Here is a 17,456-nt window from a genome sequence, read left to right as displayed (position 1 = left end):
GGCCGCTCTATGTGCCCTGCAGCCCAGGTACATCCTCCCAACCGGAAATGCCCATTGCTTGAGAAAACAGGAGCTGGACTCTGCTTCCTGCAAAGTGAAGAAAGCAGCCTGCAAAGAGACAGTGAGAGAAAAGCAGCAAAGGGCCAGGGCACAAACCGGCAGGAACACGGCGGGGCTGTGCCTTCAACGGACTTCACGCCAAGCAGTTCTTGCTACATTTTCCCCAATAAAAACCTCCTTTTATTGGGCTTTATTTAATTCTGTGAAAATAAGCCTTATTATAAAAACAGAGTGAAATCCATAAGCCACGCCTCAGGACCTCTAGCCAAACAAGACCCCTGACGTGTGGAGTCACTGCTGGCAGGACAGTCCCCTCGACTCATTGCTTCTGTTGCTTGTTTCTTGATAACATGACTCCGATGAGGCCCAAGGCTGCCATGCCCACTCCTGCGATGCCAACCGCCATGACGGCATCTCTGACCTGCAAGAGAGAGGACGGTGGTCAGACTCCATGTCAGGAACGGAGGGCAGGCTGGACACTCAACTAGGACATTGGGCTCAGAGAGCCTCCCAGGCCCCTTGGCCTCCTTGACAAACTCGCAAGTCAACAAACATTGGCGAGGAGATGGGTGGGGAAAGAACTGATGGATGGAGCCAGCTGGCCAGGAATGCGTATGGGCTTGAAGAGGGAAACTCGCACCACCCCGTGGGCACTGACAGCACATGAGCCCCCAGAGGGTGACTGTGGAAAGGGCAGGGAGACGAAGCCAGCAGGGCCGAGATCCTGGCTGGCCAATGGGGAGCCCGGGAAGCTAGGATGACATCACGGAGGAATTGCTATTGCTCACTCAGTAACCTACGACCTCGTGAGGGCCTTGTTTACCTCTGTGTCCCCGGCACCCAGCCGGCCGAGGAGGCTCTCTGTATGTGTTCTTAAATAAGGACCCAACCGTAAATAACAGTGATGCTATACTTTGGAAGATTAAGCTATATAACTTGCATTGCTTGTACTACCAAAACAAAGTTGCAAAAGGAAGAGTAGGGCTCAAGGTAAAAATTGGACATGTGTTGAATTTTGCTCCTTCCTGGAACCCAGTTAAAGGTAAAGTGGGATGTTGTCTGAGGGGCAATTCCACAAGGACGCGGAGAGCCCTAAAGTCCAAGGCAGCAGCGGGAAAAGCTGAGGACTGGTCACACAGTGCCCGCCAAAAGTAGGTTTACGAGTATAGGTGTGAGTACACAGAACACAGAGTTTATTCTTGTTAACTTCTTATTAACTAGTTATTGTACTATTTTTCTATGCAAACAACTGTCATCTACCTTTGCCCCACCCTGCACTCAAACAACAGAATCCTTGAAAGAGATCACTTATTGACAACACCAAGTACCTAAGAAATGGCAGAGAGCAAGACTTTAGCTAGGACCCCGGGTGTCCTCCCTAAATGACATTGGAAGTCTGAAGTTCATTCTCTGGAGCAGGTAAAACAGATCTGGGGTCTGGAGACCTAGAAGCACATGTGAGGACAGAGTGTCATGCTGAAAACTGGGGACCGAGAGACCGTAAGCAAGCCCACTTGCACTGGGACTCTTGGCCCTCCTAAACCTCTCCGCGCCCAGAACTTTACCCTCTTTACGAGTCAGGCAAACTTTTCTGCAGAATCCCACCAGCCCAAGTGGAAACAAAAGATGTGAACCAACCCTGAGGGTCCCCAAACAGCCCGCCCAGACCACCCGAAAGGGAAGCTCGGAGCCAACCGGCTGCCGCCCCTCCCGGCCCCTCAACCCGAAGCAAAGCCTGACCCTTGGCTGCGAGCACACGACCGACCCCCCGACACGCGACACAGACGAGAGCGAAGCAAAAAGAACGAAAGGAATCGGGAGAAACGGCCACCACGTGCAGAAACAAAGGCACCTTCCGCAAAACTGCCATGAAAGAATAAGACAACATTTTATCCTATAAATGAAAATACAGTGCTATAAAAAAATTAAATGTTAAGAGAATGAAAACAGTCCCTGAAATAAAAGTACAACCGAAACGACAAAGTCAATAAAAAATGTTGAAGAGAAAGTTGAGGACATCTGTCAGACTAAAGAGCAAAAAGATAGAAAAACCAAAGGCAGAAAATAGGGAGTAATCCAGGCAGGCTGGTGTCTGAATAACGGCCCTTTCAGAAAGAGGTAACAGAGGAAACGCAGAGGCGGGAACTCAAAGGGAGCAAGTCCTGAAAATTCATTAGGGCCAAAGGACGTGTGTCTTTAGACGGACATGGCTCCCAGGCCCGTCTCCACGGATGGAAGCAGACCTACACCAGGGCGCATCGCTGTGTCATTTAGAACTCGGGGTGAAGGACAGACGTCACAACTGCTGGCGCGGGGGAGAAAAACGGGGTCAGAGAAAGGGTCAAGAGTCGGGCTTGGGAGCAAGAAGACAATGGAACGATGCCTGCAAAGTTCTCAAGTAAAACTTTCTAGCCTAGAATTCTATACCCAGGCCAACTACCAAGTTGTGCTGAGAGAACGGGGGAGAGAGAAGGGATGCAGGGATTAAAAAGCTTAATCTTCACTTACCATAAAAAGAAGTCAAAAGAGCACGTCTAGACATTTTGAATAAAAAGATAGTAGTATACACACCTTGCTTAGAAATTCGAAAATAGGTAAATGCCAAGACTAATAACTAAAAAGGAGAGAAGTGGCTGCCTTCTGGAATGGGGACTGAGAGAAAAGAGAGGGTGGGGGAGGGAACCCGTGTTTTGTTGTGTCTTCGAGGGCTGGTTGTCTTTTCAAAATGTGTGTGTTACTTGGGAAAAACTAAAAGTTAAGTTTTAAAAACTCTTCCGGAGAAAAAGAACAAAAGCTAAAGTAGTAGAGGCATAGACTGTAAGCTGATCCAAAACCTCACCGCACCTGCTAACTCCAAATGGCAACCAACACCAGGTCCACAGCCGTGAAAAGCAAGACAGCAACGGAACTGTCCCAGCGTCGAGGCAAGGGCTACCGGCCGCGGTTTTAGGAAGACAAACAATTACACATCCCAGAAAACAGCCACTAGAAAAAGGTTCCTAATCTATTTCGCAGATAACGGTGCTGCCACAAAGATGACAGAGGCCACTGATTTCTGACATTTGGTTTTGTCCAGCGAAGGGTCACTGCATTGAGAGGACACACACACACAAGTGAGATCCATCCTTCACTCTGTGTGAAACATTCCCCTTTACCTTTGATCTCTGACCTTCGATCTGGTTTATCTCAAGTGCCTAAGAGTACACTGAGCAATGCTGTTGACATTTCAGATTTCGGGGATCTGTCTACTTTTAGTATAAGCTTTAAGGAGTTGGACGTGGTATTCCCAACTCTTCTTCTTGCACCTCACTATTCAAGTACATTGGATGCACACAACTATTTGCACAGACCTCAAGGACCTGACAAGTCTGCCACTGAACTGAAACGTGGTGGCCATGGACTTGAGCCCCAATGGCACTGAGAGCTTCAGATTCTGTGCAGATGAAGGGCCTGTCGGTGAGGGCTGGGGATACATTCTGAAGCTCAGAAACCATTTCCGTTACAGAGGTCTGCAGCCCAAATTGCTGTCCAGCTGGAAGGCCAGTCCCTGATGGCCCTCCCCCCAGCTTCCTCCCCAGTGTCCTGTCTATCCACGGTTCCAGCGCCTCGGGTTCTGCCAGGCGCAGCAGCAGCAACACCGCAGATAACGAAACTGAGTGGAAGCGACGCAGGTCAGCGAGCAGCAGCAAGAAAGCCGGGCCTCTCCCCATTCCAGTGTTATCCAGGGCCCGCTCTGGGGCCTCCGGCTCCTGCGACAGAGCAAAGGCAGAGCAAACTCTCTCCCCCGCCCACAGCAACTGTCCCCAGGGAGGGCACACGGCTGAAGCCAGCAAAACCCTGCTTGTCCCCACCAAGGGCGCAGAAGGGCGTCAGGAACACAGCTCAAGAAGCCGCACCGCAGAGCCAAGCCAGGCACTTAAGCAGAATCCAGAACAGTGACGAAAAAGATTCTTCCTCATTTTATGCCAAGACATCCAATGAAGACAGGACACCACGAATCCCAGGAATAAAAAGGATGGAAACGTGGACTCGAAACCCAAACCCCACATCCTTACACGGCGTGGTCCACGTTGCCCTTCCTGCTGCACCTGCGGAGTCCCCTGGGTTGTTCATGTTGTGGCTGCCACAGCCCCTGCGTGACCAAGGCAGAGACAAATGTGGAGGTCTTTGAAAAGTGCGTTCAGTGTAGCTACGTGAGACGTCGGTGTAACTAACGTCACAAGCCCCCCACCACTGGTGTTCTTAGCAGCCAGAACACACGATGCCAAAATGGGATGAAGCTACCAATCTGAAGCTTGGCCGCTCTTCGGTTTTCAAACCTTCCCTCAAAGAGATAATCAGCCACAGCTTCGTGGCAGCCACGGTTCTGCTGGGGTGACTCACTAGGAAACCTGTGTACGGCCCCCAGTGTCCAACGCTTTCCTGGCTCGGCTCTGTGACGGGGTGGGAGACGTGGACTGCAGATGACGGAAAAGGCACACTACGCCCCTAGTTCCTCACAGAACCTCACGGTGGGAGGAGAAATGCTGATGCAACCGCTGCGGCCAAAAACTCTTTGTCAAGGAGAACCACAGCGACCCCGCTGTTTGCGGCCATGCTTGTGCAGAGTCCAGGAGCGTAATGAAGCACAAGAAAGTGGTGTGCAGTTAGTCCTGGTAGTGCGAACTTTACAGGGAAAGTGAGATGCCCGAGAGTCGGTGCTTCTGCAGACGCCCTTGGTGGTTCCCGTGTGCGAGGCTGGTGAGTCCCGCCCAGCCACTGCGCCGAAAGGCCTGGCGCCCTGATCGTGCACGCGGGCCCCGAGGTGTGAGGCACAGGCCTCCAATCGGAGTCCCGTGGAAGAGAAAACTGTCCCTCATTAGAACTGCTAAGATTTCTCTTTTTTTTTTACATGGACAAATTGAAATACGATCAGACTACAGAAAACTTAGCTGTTTATGCCACACAGCATCTCTGAGCTCAGCCCCAGAATTGTTTCTGGGAAAAGAAATTCTAATGTGCTTTCTTCAAATTCCGTAATGTTCTCAATGGATAAAAGAAAAGCATTATTCTAAAAGCAATTTAATTTTGACTATGAGAAGTTATAAAATAAAAATGGGTATAAAGTATTTATATGGCAATTTGACTTTAATATGTAGAGCAATGTAAAAATTACCCTGATTTATGTAATATATGCATTACCATTGGCCGCATCTTTAATTCCTACTTTTTAAAGACTTTATTTAGTTTTTAGAGAGAGGGGGAGGGAGAAAGCGAGGGAGAGAAACATGTGAGCACTGCATTGATGGTTTGTCTCCCCCACAAACCCCACTGGGGACCTGGCCCCACAACGAAATACATGCCCTGACCGGGAATCAAACCTGCAACCTTCTGGTTCCCAGCTCTGTGCTCAATCCACTGAGCCGCACCAGCCCGGGCTTCAATTTTTATTTATCTTAATATTTTATCTGACACAGAGTAGATTTCACTAGGGGTGTGACTCCCGGTTGCTTTTTTACAAAGTACTAGTCAGCACACCAGAAGGGATTGGCAAGAAATGCTCCAAGTGATGAAAAGCAGGGACGTACAACCAAGACTCCTCTCCCAGGCAAAGCTCTCGTTTAGAATCAAAGGACACATGAAGAGCATCCCAGACAAGAATGAGCTAGCGGAGTTCATCACCAGCAAACCAGTATTACACGAAATGTTAAGGGTCTTCTTTAAAAACACAATGAAGAAGAAGAAGAAGAAAATCAAAAGTATGAACAATAAAATGGCCATAAATACATATCTACCGACAAATGAATCTTAGAAACAAAATAAACAAAAAAGCAGGACAGGAACAGACCCATAGATACAGAGAATATTTTAACAGTTGCTAGATGGGGGGGGGGGGTTGCAGAAATGGGTAAAAAAGGTGAGGGGTTAAGAAGTACAAATTGGTTGTTGCAGAACAGCCACAGGGATGAAAAGTACAGCATAGGGAATACAGTCAGTAATGTTCTAATAATTCTGTATGGTGTCAGATGGGTACTAGATGTACTGGGATGCTCACTTACTAAGTTATATAATGTCTAATCACTGGGGGGTACATATGAAACTAATATAATATTATACATCAACAGTAATTGAAAAATAAAAAATGATTTCACATTTAAGAAACAAAAATCAATCAACCGTCAATAAAAGGTGCTATTCAGTCTGAAGGCTTATTTACACAAGCCTACTAAGCATACCTTGTTTGAAACCCGAGTATTTTCAGGTAGGTGGAAAGTCAGGGAATCTATTTTTTAGAAACTCTTAGGCATGTAAAGCACAAACTACATTTGATCTAAACCCACTGCTTCCTTTTCTAACTGGCAAACTAAATAGTCATAAATATTCTGTTGAATGAAAACCTAAGCCGCATCAGTGAGCACAACCCACATATACATGGTGACCAATCAGATTATTAAAGACAAGCGAACGTGTCCTCGTGAGCCGAATGACAAGGAGAAGTGGCCCTCAGACAGCATTTACGGAGAAAATTGCTGCTGGATGCTTCCAACTGCTACCAAATCCACTGTCTCTCCTGCCAAGGGAGACGTGTGAGGTTGTTTGTCTACGCTGTGGACGCTGACCATTACTCTCCAAGGCCAGCAGTTCTCAACCCAGGACAGTGGTGGGGGCGGGAAAGGGGGGATTTGTCGATATCTGCAGATATTTTAGTTCTTATACCTGGATACCTGGGTCTGGGGAGTGCTACTGCCACCTAGTGGGCAGAGGCCACAGATGCTGCTAACCATTTTGCAACTCACAGGGCAAGTTATGACAATGAATGAAGAATTACCTCCATTGCCCAAGACCAAAATGTTGGTAGAGTTGAGGTTGAGAAACCCTCATCCTAGGCCAAGAAAGGAAAGAGGAAATCTTAGGCCCTGGCTCAGTTGGTTGGGCGTCATCCTGCAGACCAAAAGGTCCTGGGGTTTGATTCCCAGTCAGGGAGTGTGCAAGAGGCAACCAATTGATGTTTCTCTCTCACATTGATGTTTCTCTCCCTCTCTTCCTCCCTCCCTTCCCTTCTCTCTAGAATCAATAAAAGAAAAGAAAAAAGGGAACTTTGGATTCAGTATAGACAGCATCCCTTTTTGTTTTAGAATATGTTCCGGTTCCATTTTCCGTGAGGAGGTCCAACAGAATTGTCTGTGCTGTTTCACTGCTGTGTTGCCGTTTCTGCCTTTCAGAGGGATGGGCAGTGCGCAGAAGCCAAAGGCAGAAGAGTGTGACATGTCCAATCCGTATGGTTTCCTTTTGCAAGAAGAGCTGAAGGACTTCCGGCCAAGACGGAGGCGCGGGCAGACACACTGTGCCTCCTCGCACAACCAAAAGGACAACAATTTGGAAAAAAACAACCAGAATTGACAGAAAACTGAACTGTATGGAAGTCTGACAACCAAGGAGTTAAAGAAGAAACATCCATCCAGACCGGTAGGAGGGGCGGAGTTGGGAAGTTGGGGCAGAGAGGACTCGTGGCAGGGGGGTGGCTGGCAGACCCAGCGATGGGGGCGGACTGTGGAACGGGGGGCGAAAGGCTGCAGCTGGCCAGCAAGGCAGCGGCCGGTGCACCTGGTGGTCCCACATTTTCGTGCAGATAAACCAAATGAAACAAAGGGGGAGTAGGATTGACCGCATGACCCAGGGTCCCAGAACAGAGAAATAAGGCCTCAAACCACCAATTGAAAACACCTGTGGGGGATGAAGGGGAGACACTCCCAGCCTTACGGGAGAGTTCGTTGGAGAGACCCACAAGGTCCTGGAACATACACAAGCCCACCCACCTGGGAATCAGCACCAGAAGGGCCCAGTTTGCTTGTGGGCAGCAGGGCAAGTGACTGAAATCTGGCAGAGAGCAGAGCAAGTGCCATTGCTCCCTCTCTTACCACTCCCCCACATACAGCATCAAAACCCAGCCTCATGGGTTGCCCTGCCCTGGTGAACACCTAAGGTTTCGCCCCTCACTATGTAACAGGTGCAACAAGACAAAAAAATAATGACCCAAACAAAAGAACAGATCAAAGCTCCAGAAAAAATACAACTAAGCAATGAAGAGATAGACAGCCTATCAGATGCACAGTTCAAAACACTGGTGATCAGGATGCTCACAGAATTGGTTGAATTTGGTTCCAAATTAGATGAAAAAATGAAGGCTACACTAAGTGAAATAAAGGAAAATGCACAGGAAACCAATAGTAATGGAAAGGAGACTGGGACTCAAATCAAGGGAGTGGACCAGAAGGAAGTAAAAAATGACCAAACAGAAAAGAATGAAGAAACAAGAATTCAAAAAAATGAGGAGAGGCTTAGGAACCTCCAGGACATCTTTAAACGTTCCAACATCTGAATTATAGGGGTACCAGAAGGGGAAGAGGAACAGTCACAAGTGGAAAACTTATTTGAATAAATAATAAAGGAGAACTTCCCCAATCTGGCAAAGGAAATAGACTTCCAGGAAATCCAAGAAGCTCAGAGTCCCAAAGAAGTTGGACCCAAGAAGGAACACACCAAGGCACATCATCATTACATTAGCCAAGATTCAAATGAAGGAGAGAATCCTAGAAGCAGCAAGAGATAAGGGGACAGTCCCTTACAAAGGGTGACCATCAGGCTGTCAGCTGACTTCTCAAAAGAGACCTTACAGGCAAGAAGGGGCTGGAAAGAGGTATTCCAAGTCATGAAAACCAAAGACCTACAACCAAGATTGCTCTATCCAGCAAAGCTTTCATTTAGAATGGAAGGACAAGCCCTGGCTGGTGTAGCTCAGTGGATTGAGCACGGGCCTGCGAACCAGACAATCACAGTTCGATTCCCAGTCAGGGCACATATCTGGGTTGCAGGCCGGTTCCCTGCAGGCCAGTTCCCAGCAGGGGATGCATGAAAGGCAACCATACATTGATGTTTCTCTCCCTCTCTCCTTCCCTTCCCCTCTAAAGATAAATAAATAAAATCTTTAAAAAAAAAAAAAAAGAATGGAAGGACAGATAAAGTGCTTTTCAGATAAGACCAAATTCAAGGAGTCCATCATCACCAAGCCCTTATTATATGAAATGTTAAAGGGACTTACCTAAGAAAAAGAAGATAAAAAAGATGAACAGTGAAAGGACAGCAAACTCACAGTTATTAACAACCACACCTAAAACAAAAGCAAATTAAGAGGACAGCTAGATCAGGAGTGAACCACAGAAATGAAGATCACATGGAGGGTTAGCAACAGGGGAGTGGGAGGAGGAGAAGGGGGGAGAAGGTACAGAGAATAAGTAGCATAGACGCTAGGTACAAAATAGAGGGGGGAGGGCAAGAATAGTAGGGGAAATATAGAATATAAAGAACTTGAGACACGTCATAAACTAAAGGGGGAGTGGTAGGGGAGGGGTGTGCAGGGTGGAGGGGAACGGAGGGGAGGAATAGAACAACTGTAATGGCATAATCAATAAAAAATGTTTTAAAAAATAATAATAATAAAGAACAAGTAAAAGTGAGTTGGCTAAGGGATATTTTATAAGTCTACGAAATCTCCCTAAAGTAGCACCCTAATTTTACAGAGTGTCTCACTGCTTTAAAGTTTCTGTGGTTAGTTTACTTGAAGTTCATTGCTGCACAGGAGTGTGCAAATCCACCTGGAGCAGGAGCCACGTGTGAATGAGGACTTCAACTCTTATGCGGTATCACCAATAATGATTCCTAAGTTTCTCTTTTTTATGCTGATGTTGTCACTGTGACTTTTTCTAAAAAACTGCTAGTATACTCAAATCTATCGATACATGTTAGTTTTCCCATTAAAAGTAATTAAGTAAATAAATGGGAAGCAGCACAGGGAAGATGAGAAACTTGGAGGAGAAGTGTAGGGCCCAACGGCCAAGCGACTAGAATTGCAGAACGAGAGGAGAGGAGACAGATGTCCCTTTGCTGAAGGAATGGGGTTTCCAGATTGAAAGGAGTCACGGGTGCCCAGCTCGTACACTAACACGGATCCACACGGGTGTGGCACACACAGGTGTGGCACGGTGACATTTCAGAGCGCTGAAGACACAGAGAAGATTCTAGAAACTTCTGGAAAGAAAAAATAGATCATAGACAAGGGATCAAAAATCTAAACCATTTCAGACTTCTCGAGAACAGCAGCATTCACTAGATGACGATGAAGTAACGCCTTCAAATTTTTGAAAGAAAACATATACTCTTGTTTTAACAAGCATCTAAGGACTTTTGCAATTGTTCACACGCACACACAAAATGGTAAGGAAGGTGCCGATCACAACCCAAATCAAACTCAGTGAATGAAGGAAACTGCGCCCCCTGGGAACCGACCCTGGGGTTGCAGCCGGCTGAGGACAGTGCTTCTCGTAAAAATGAAGAGCCGTGTCAGGCGGATTGGGGCGCCTAGTCCCCCCTCCGCTACTCATTCCGCGGAGCTGCAGGCTCCCAGAAAAGGCCAAGTGCCAGGTCTGGAGACTCCACGCAGATTCGTCTGACAGCACCAACGGTCACCGCCGGGCTGGGGACGCACCTGGTCGCTGCGGGAGACCCCGTAGCGCAGCTCGTTCACGAAGTGCTCACAGTTGTCGCTGGTCAGCTTGTACAGCACCTCCTGCCCCACCAGCGCCTCCGCCCGCTGCACGATTTTGTTGGGAGGCAGCGGCGCGTACTTGTCGTCATGTTTGTTGTGGACGTGGTACTTGTCTCTCCCGGCCACGTCATAAAGCAGCTCCTTCTTCACTATGGCCTTGTCAGCCAGGGCGGACATGAGGCTGGCCGCCCCCGCTCCGGCGATCTCACCTGCGGTCCACAAAGAGGAAACAGAGGGATGGTCCTGGTCAGGCCCCGGGGCTCAGAGCGGGGCCCCCCACCAGCAACACCCTTGGCACCACCCACATGAAGATGAACAGAGGTGGAAGGGAAAAGAAGGGAGGGTCAAACCCGTGCTGTGTGGCTTTGGGGAAGGTGCTTGTCGTCTCTGGGCCCTGGTTTCCTTATCTGAAATGAGGCATACTGAGATTCCATGGTTCATTATGGTTTTTTTTTTAACCTAGAGCAGCAGCCTTCTGTACCCTGTGATGCCTCAGTGGCCCTCTTGGTTACGCAGATGTGGGCCCTGAGCCACCCACCTCCCTGGGCGTGGAACAGGGTGTGGACCTTCTGTAATTCTGTCCTGGGTACACGTCCTCCACACACCCGAAGCTGACTGCTGCCAGGAGGGTGGATGGATGGGCAGAGGTGGTTCCCGCCCTTCTGGGAGCAAAGGGACCAAAAGCCCACAGTTGCTCCAAGATGTGACACCAGGGAGGCTGTGGCACATGCACAGCCCTGGTCAAGGCTGAGGGGCTGGAAGGGGCAACATCGCCCCAGTGGTGAAGCTGCTTCAAAGAAAGGAAGTCTGGGGTCGGCTTGACGGCCAGGATGGTGGGGGGTGGCACTGATCCCAGCACAGAGCCTGGGCCCCCTTCCCAAGGCCACCAACCCGCCCTGTGTGGGCAGGGCACACAGTGAGTGTGACGCCTGCGAAGCCGGTGGGAACCCAGAGAGGAGGCTCGCTCTCCCTCAGAGCCACTGCGGCCCCGCTGGGTCCAGACGCCCAGTCCTCCCCAGCAGGGGAGGCACCGTTACACTGGGCAGGCGTCGCCCACGGGGACACGGTTGACAGCCCCAGCCATGGCAGGAGGGGCTGCTCAGACCCCCGTCCCCCTTAGCTCGGCTCCCAGAAGGGACGATACCCCCTTGCCCTGAGCACAATCCTGAGATTTTTTAAAATCAGGGGGCTCCTGATTTGCTACCAACAGGGCAGCAGATGCTTGAGGGGTTCCCTGGAGTGAGTAAAAGAGATGGCACTCTGTGTACGCCAGGAGCGCAGGAAGAGGCTTGGGGTGGGGACGGACCGGGACAGCTTTGCCCCCTGGCAGGTGGTGGCAGGGCTGGGACCGGGGTGGGGCAAGCAAGATGCACAGAACACGCAGGGGGGCGCCTGCACCAGCGCCTGGCCCCAGGGGCATGGCCAGCGAGTGTTCGCCAGCACTATCCTGGGGGCTGTTCTCTAAGCTCCCTCCAGACCTAATTTCTACCACTTTCTCAGTAGCCTGAGGTCCGTCCTGACCTACTGGCAAGACTCCTGTGAAGGTCGAGTGAGAAGATACAGGTAGAGGCATCTTTTCCCTTTCAGGGGCATCGCTCACCCTGTGATCAGTGGCACCCCCCGCCCCCCCACCCCCGATCCCTGCCGTGCCTTCCCCTGGCTCCGTCCACCAGTGTCACCCACTCGGAGCAGCCACAAGCCCAGCCCGAGGTCCGGCTCCGAGCCAGGCCTTGTCCAGGGTGCTGGAGACAGTGGTGGGACCTGGACAGCCCGCCTGCCCTCGGGCAGCTCACGGTCGAGTGAGGGATGCTGACCAAGTGACGGGCAGACTCAATAGGGCACTTTCAGCTCTGACAGTGCTGCCGGTCGGTCGGGGCGCGTGGCTGGGGAGGCTGCTGGCCCAGATCAGGGAGGGCCGTCCCAGGAACCGGCACTTGAGTTGAGACTTGAGGACAAGGAGGAGGCGGCCGAGCCGAGATCCCGGGCAGAGAGCCACAAGCAGAAGGGCAAGCCAGAGCAAAGGCGCCGGAAGGGAAGGGCGTGGCGTTTGCTGGGAGGCCGAGGCCGCTGAGGTCTAGAGGCCCCGGAGGAGAGAAGCGGACACGAGGGTCACAGAGGCGGGCAGAGGCCCCACCACGCCGGGCCCCACAGGCCACAGCGCAGACTCAGAATCTTAGTCTGCATGGGGCACAAAAGCCGGGTAAGAATTGTAAGGAAGAGTGATGTGATCAGATTTATAAACCGGGGTGTCCAACCCGCGGCCCACAGGCCACTTGTGGCCCAGGATGGCTGTGAATGCAGCCCAACACAAAATCATAAATTTACTTAAAACCTTTTTTTTCTCGCTTATTAGTTTTTGACAGTGTTTGTGTGTTTAACGTGTGGCCCAAGGTAACTCTTCTTCTTCCAGTGCGGCTCAGAGACACCGAAAGGTTGGATACCCCTGCTTAGAGCAATCAATCACGCTGGCGGCCCAGTGAAGGAGGGGCTGGTCACCATGGGCAAGAGGCAGACACACGGACCGGAAGCTGCAGGAGCGTCAGGAGCCAGAGGCTCAGGAGGGGGCAGCAGCTGACCCCAGGGCACAGCCATGGGGGCAGTGACAAGTGATCAGATGCGGGGTCTGCTCTGGAGATAAAGCCAACGGGATATCCTAATGGATTAGATATGGAGTGAAAAGGACCAAAGATGCCTGCTAGACTCGGGGTCTGTGCAGCTGCATGGGGACCCCCTCCCGAGCCTTCCCTTTGGACCATGTTGTGGACGCCCACGCAGAGACGCCCAGCAGCCAAGGGGTCACATAAATGAGTCTGAAGCTGGCTGGGGTCACCTAAACTGAGGGGGTGGGGTTAGGACACCTCAACAAATAGGACGTATGGGAAGTCAGAGGACTCGATGGGGTCACCGGGGGATAGTAAGGAATTGGGGTGCTGGTGAGGGGGAGCCCACACAAGAGACCGAGAGGGGAGGGCCCAGTGGGGAGGGAGAAAGGCAACTGACTGGTGAAGAGAGGACAGAGGTCAAGTAAGCTGGGGCCAGAATACTGACCTTTGTCAAGACGCGGGAGGCTGTTTGGTGACATTGCTAAGTGTGGTTCCAGGAGGGGAGGGAAGGAGAGCGTGGGGGAGGGGCAGTGGCCGGGGAAGGGGAAGTGAGGAAGCGGCAAAGGCCACAGTCCACAGATTGCTCTGCGGAGAGTTTGAGAGGGAAGGTGAAGTCCAGGGGTGTTGTGTTATCGACAGGAGAGCTTAGACCAGAAGGAACAGGAACAGCCTAGAAGGAAGGGGAAGGAGGAAAACACAGAGAAGGCGGGAAACCAGAGGAGCAAAGAGCTTAGGACAGTAAGAGGAGCGGGTCCAGGACCCACACGCAGCGGCTGGCTTTTTAAACAAGGGCCGGGACACTCGCTGCATTTCGACAGGAAAGGCGGGTTCTGTGGGGGCAGGTGTTGGTGGCTGGGTTGATCAGGGGTGGGGAAGATGACCCCTTCTCTGGTGACTCCCGGTTTCTCCGTAACACAGGGCAAAACGCACGTCCATGAAGGTCCCCTGGCAGCTGCACACAGGGCTGACCGACCCAACGCGCATCAGCAGCAGAACAGGCAACCAACCACAGTGGGGTCACGTAGCGGAAACTACACAGCGATGAAAACGTCAGAACTGCCGCTCCTGACAACACGACCCCTCTCCCAGGGCTCGTGGGAGGAGCCATTGCTCTTCCGAGACGTTCCGGAACAGGCAGGACTGATCTACAGCAAAAGGAGCTGGAACAGCAGCTGCCTCTCGAGAGGGTGGCATCCAGGAGTGGGAATGTCCCACATCCTCACGGGGTCACTGTCACACGGATGGATACAGTTTCTTAGAACTCACAGGCCACACATCTTACTATGTGTGTGCACTTACATATTATGTTACACTTCCATTTAAGTGAAATGTTTAAGAAAAGGGGTGGGGAGTTCTCACGCTTCTCCAAGTTCCATGTTCTTAGCCTCATTTACAGATAAAGAAACCAAGGCTGGGGAACAGAAACTGGGTTCATGGCCAAGTCTGCTGCCCCAAACCCGTGCTCTCTCAGGGAATTTTACACTTAAATGTCAAACGCGTTTTAGTGAAAGCCACGGTACATAACCCCAGAAGGGCCGAGCTGCCCACTCGGGAGCCCCCCTCAGCCCGTCTACATAAGCCCAGGGTTCCAAGGAGCACAGTCTGAAAACCATGGCCCCACACCAACCCACCTTTTCACAGATCTTGGGAACCAACTGCCAGAGAGGCAGCAAAGAGAGCAGTAGGGTCCCCCGTGCCCACAGCGCCCCCCGCCGGCCCGCCCCGCACCGCGGAGGCCCCGAATCCTTACTCGGAGGGGCCAGGTGCACCACGAACCCATCGCCGACGTAGATGGCCCAGTGTCTGTAGAGGGGGCGGAAAATCTCAATCAGGTCTCCAGGGTTGGGCTCAGGCTGCAAAACCAGAAACAGGGCTGTCAGAGGCCATGCGAGCGAGACCTTGGAACCCCGGGCGAAGGCTGGGGTCCTGCTAGAAGCTGTCAAAACGGAGGCATGTCCCACAGACACCCCCCGACCTGGCCCGGGGCCTGCCAGGGAGATGGTGTCGGCAGTAACGTCCTCTTGGCTGCCCGTCCAGACCATAAGGGTGTGGGGGGGGGTGCAGGAAATCTCCTCCTCCTCCCTACCGTACCCACACCAACACACCAACGCAGGTGGGCTTTCCACACCGAGCGATTCGGTGAACATGAACCACCCAGAGTTAACGCAGACCCCGCAGGTGGAAGGCTCAGCCCCACGAGACCGCCACAGCAGTGCAGGTGCTCACCCCAGATCCACGTGGCCACCTGTGCTTCTGATCAACCAGCTGTCAGCTGGGAGTTCCCACAGCCCCTCCTTGGGGTCAGCAACTTCCTGGGGTGGCTCACAGAACTCTCGAGAAGAGTCACTCACTGGATCACCAGTTTGTAACAAAAGGGTACAACTCGGGAACAGCCGGTGGAAGGGACGCGGGGACACGGCGTGTGGGAAGGGACACGGGGCTCCAGGCCCCTCCCAGCACCTCCAAGCGTTCACCAGTGCCTTAGATCACGGATTTCACAGAGGCCACAACACGCACACACACGGTCGATTAAATCATCGGCGTTAGCAGTGGGCACAACCTCCAGGCCTCCAAACACAGGGCTGGCACCTCTGGCTCCCAGCAAGCCCTGAATGGCCTCATTCGCTGTTGGGGGCTGGGATAAGCCTGAAACAGGCTGATACAATCAGACCTGAGAGATACGCCTTGAATGGCAGGATGTTGCAGTCAGGAGCCATAAAAACCTCCCCTCCTGGACATGCAGGTAGCACACCAATCAGTGCCTTGATCATGGGCCCACCATGCGCCCCCCGCCCAATCGTGGGCTAGAGCACGCCTTGAAGCCCCCTATCCACTGCGTTTCCTCTACTACCCTCCTCTATATAACTCCCTCCATTTTGAAATAAAATTTGCAGCTTGATCAGAATCCTTTGTCTTGCTGCCATTCTTCGCGCCTCCTGTCCCATCCCTCTTCATCTGTTACAGGTATATCGGCGGACCCCGTTGACTGCCTCGCGGGCCGAGGCAATTCGCATGCACTCGGGTGCAGCTGAAAAGGGCTTATTAGGGCAAACGAGCCAAATCCCTACTCTCACCCAATCACTTAGGAATTGACAAGGGTTTTAGGGGCTCTGTGCCAGGAACTGGGGACAAAGACCAATACCTACTTCTGACTGCATCACCATGAAGTGGGTGAGAGCGAGGGCCTGGCGGGGAAGGCGAGGAAATCCCATCCCAGCCCCACCCTGCAGGGAAGCATGGGGCAGCGCTGGAGAGGTTCAAGGTCACTTTCATTCAACATTATTGAGGTGCCACTCACAGACAGTGTGCTAAGTGCTGGGCATGGGGACATTGCGACCTGGGCCAGAACCGGGCGTGAGAGCCTCTCTGGTCCAAGCCACCGTAAGTCTCTTCCATGAGCGAAGAGCCCATCGCTGCAGAACACTACGGCGCAGTCCAGAGAGCGCGGGGGCTCGTGCACATGCCGCCCGGACTCTGTGGGTTAGAAGCGACAGCCCGCTGACCACAGAGGAGCTGCGGACGCAGGGCTGAGTGGAAACGCGAGAATGAGCGCTGCAACGCGATAGGCTCGCATGAATTAAAGATGTCCACCCCGAACCCGCTCACGCACGTCTTAGAACCATCCCTGAAAAAATAAATTTAAAAAAGCAACAACAACCAGAAGAGAATCACACAGACTGGAGCTCTGCCCATGAAACACACTCCAGTGCCGGCCATCGGGAGGATGGTGTGAAGGGCGATGATATAAGGGAACCAAAGGGGAAAATAAACGTAAGACGGGGGGGGCCTTGCAGTGCGGGAAGGGGCCACGAACCAAGGGCGTACTTCACTCTCTGCCACTAAAACCTGACTAGGGGAACAATGCCTTAATGAGATACTCCCACAAGCCACCTCAGCGGAACCAATACTGAGAACTCGGGCCATCCTTTTGTAAAATTACGAGCACAAGCACCGTAACCCACAGGCCAGTTCGTGGCTCTCACTTAGTTTCGTATCAGAGCCAGGAATGGTTCCGACACTCCGTCCATGGTTGGAGGAAAAGTCAGAAGAATAATGTCCGGTTGCAGGTGAAATTCCAGCCTCAGTGTCCATCAGGCGTTACTGGCACAGGGCCACATGCGGCCACACGAGACACCCACATTTTTGTCCCCGGCTGCCGTCTGCCCAGACAGTCGAGTCACTGCCGTAGAGGCCCTGTGGCCAGCAAGGCC

At 51.9% G+C, this 17,456-nt stretch overlaps 1 protein-coding gene across 6 annotated transcripts in view; it reads right to left on the bottom strand.

Moving 5' to 3' along the window:
* Positions 1 to 213: 213 nt before the first annotated feature.
* LOC119045505 (phospholipase A and acyltransferase 3) overlaps positions 214 to 17,456 on the bottom strand; it is a 28,819-nt gene continuing 11,576 nt past the window's right edge. For 4 of the 6 annotated variants that reach the window (XM_053659163.1, XM_053659162.1, XM_053659164.1 and 1 more), the window contains exons 3-5: positions 14,996 to 15,098; positions 10,583 to 10,851; positions 214 to 481 (exon numbers count right to left, since the gene is read on the bottom strand). In XM_053659163.1, the coding sequence (XP_053515138.1) occupies positions 380 to 481; positions 10,583 to 10,851; positions 14,996 to 15,098 (474 nt within the window). In that variant the 3' untranslated portion in view covers positions 214 to 379. The remainder of the gene's footprint in view (positions 482 to 10,582; positions 10,852 to 14,995; positions 15,099 to 17,456) is intronic. The other 2 variants (XM_053659160.1, XM_053659161.1) reach the window with 1 other exon arrangement.

Source organism: Artibeus jamaicensis, unplaced genomic scaffold, assembly GCF_021234435.1.
Source record: "Artibeus jamaicensis isolate MK-2021 breed Jamaican fruit bat unplaced genomic scaffold, CSHL_Jam_final scaffold_614, whole genome shotgun sequence".
NCBI lineage: Eukaryota > Metazoa > Chordata > Mammalia > Chiroptera > Phyllostomidae > Artibeus > Artibeus jamaicensis.
This window is presented reverse-complemented; position numbering and strand designations above follow the sequence as displayed.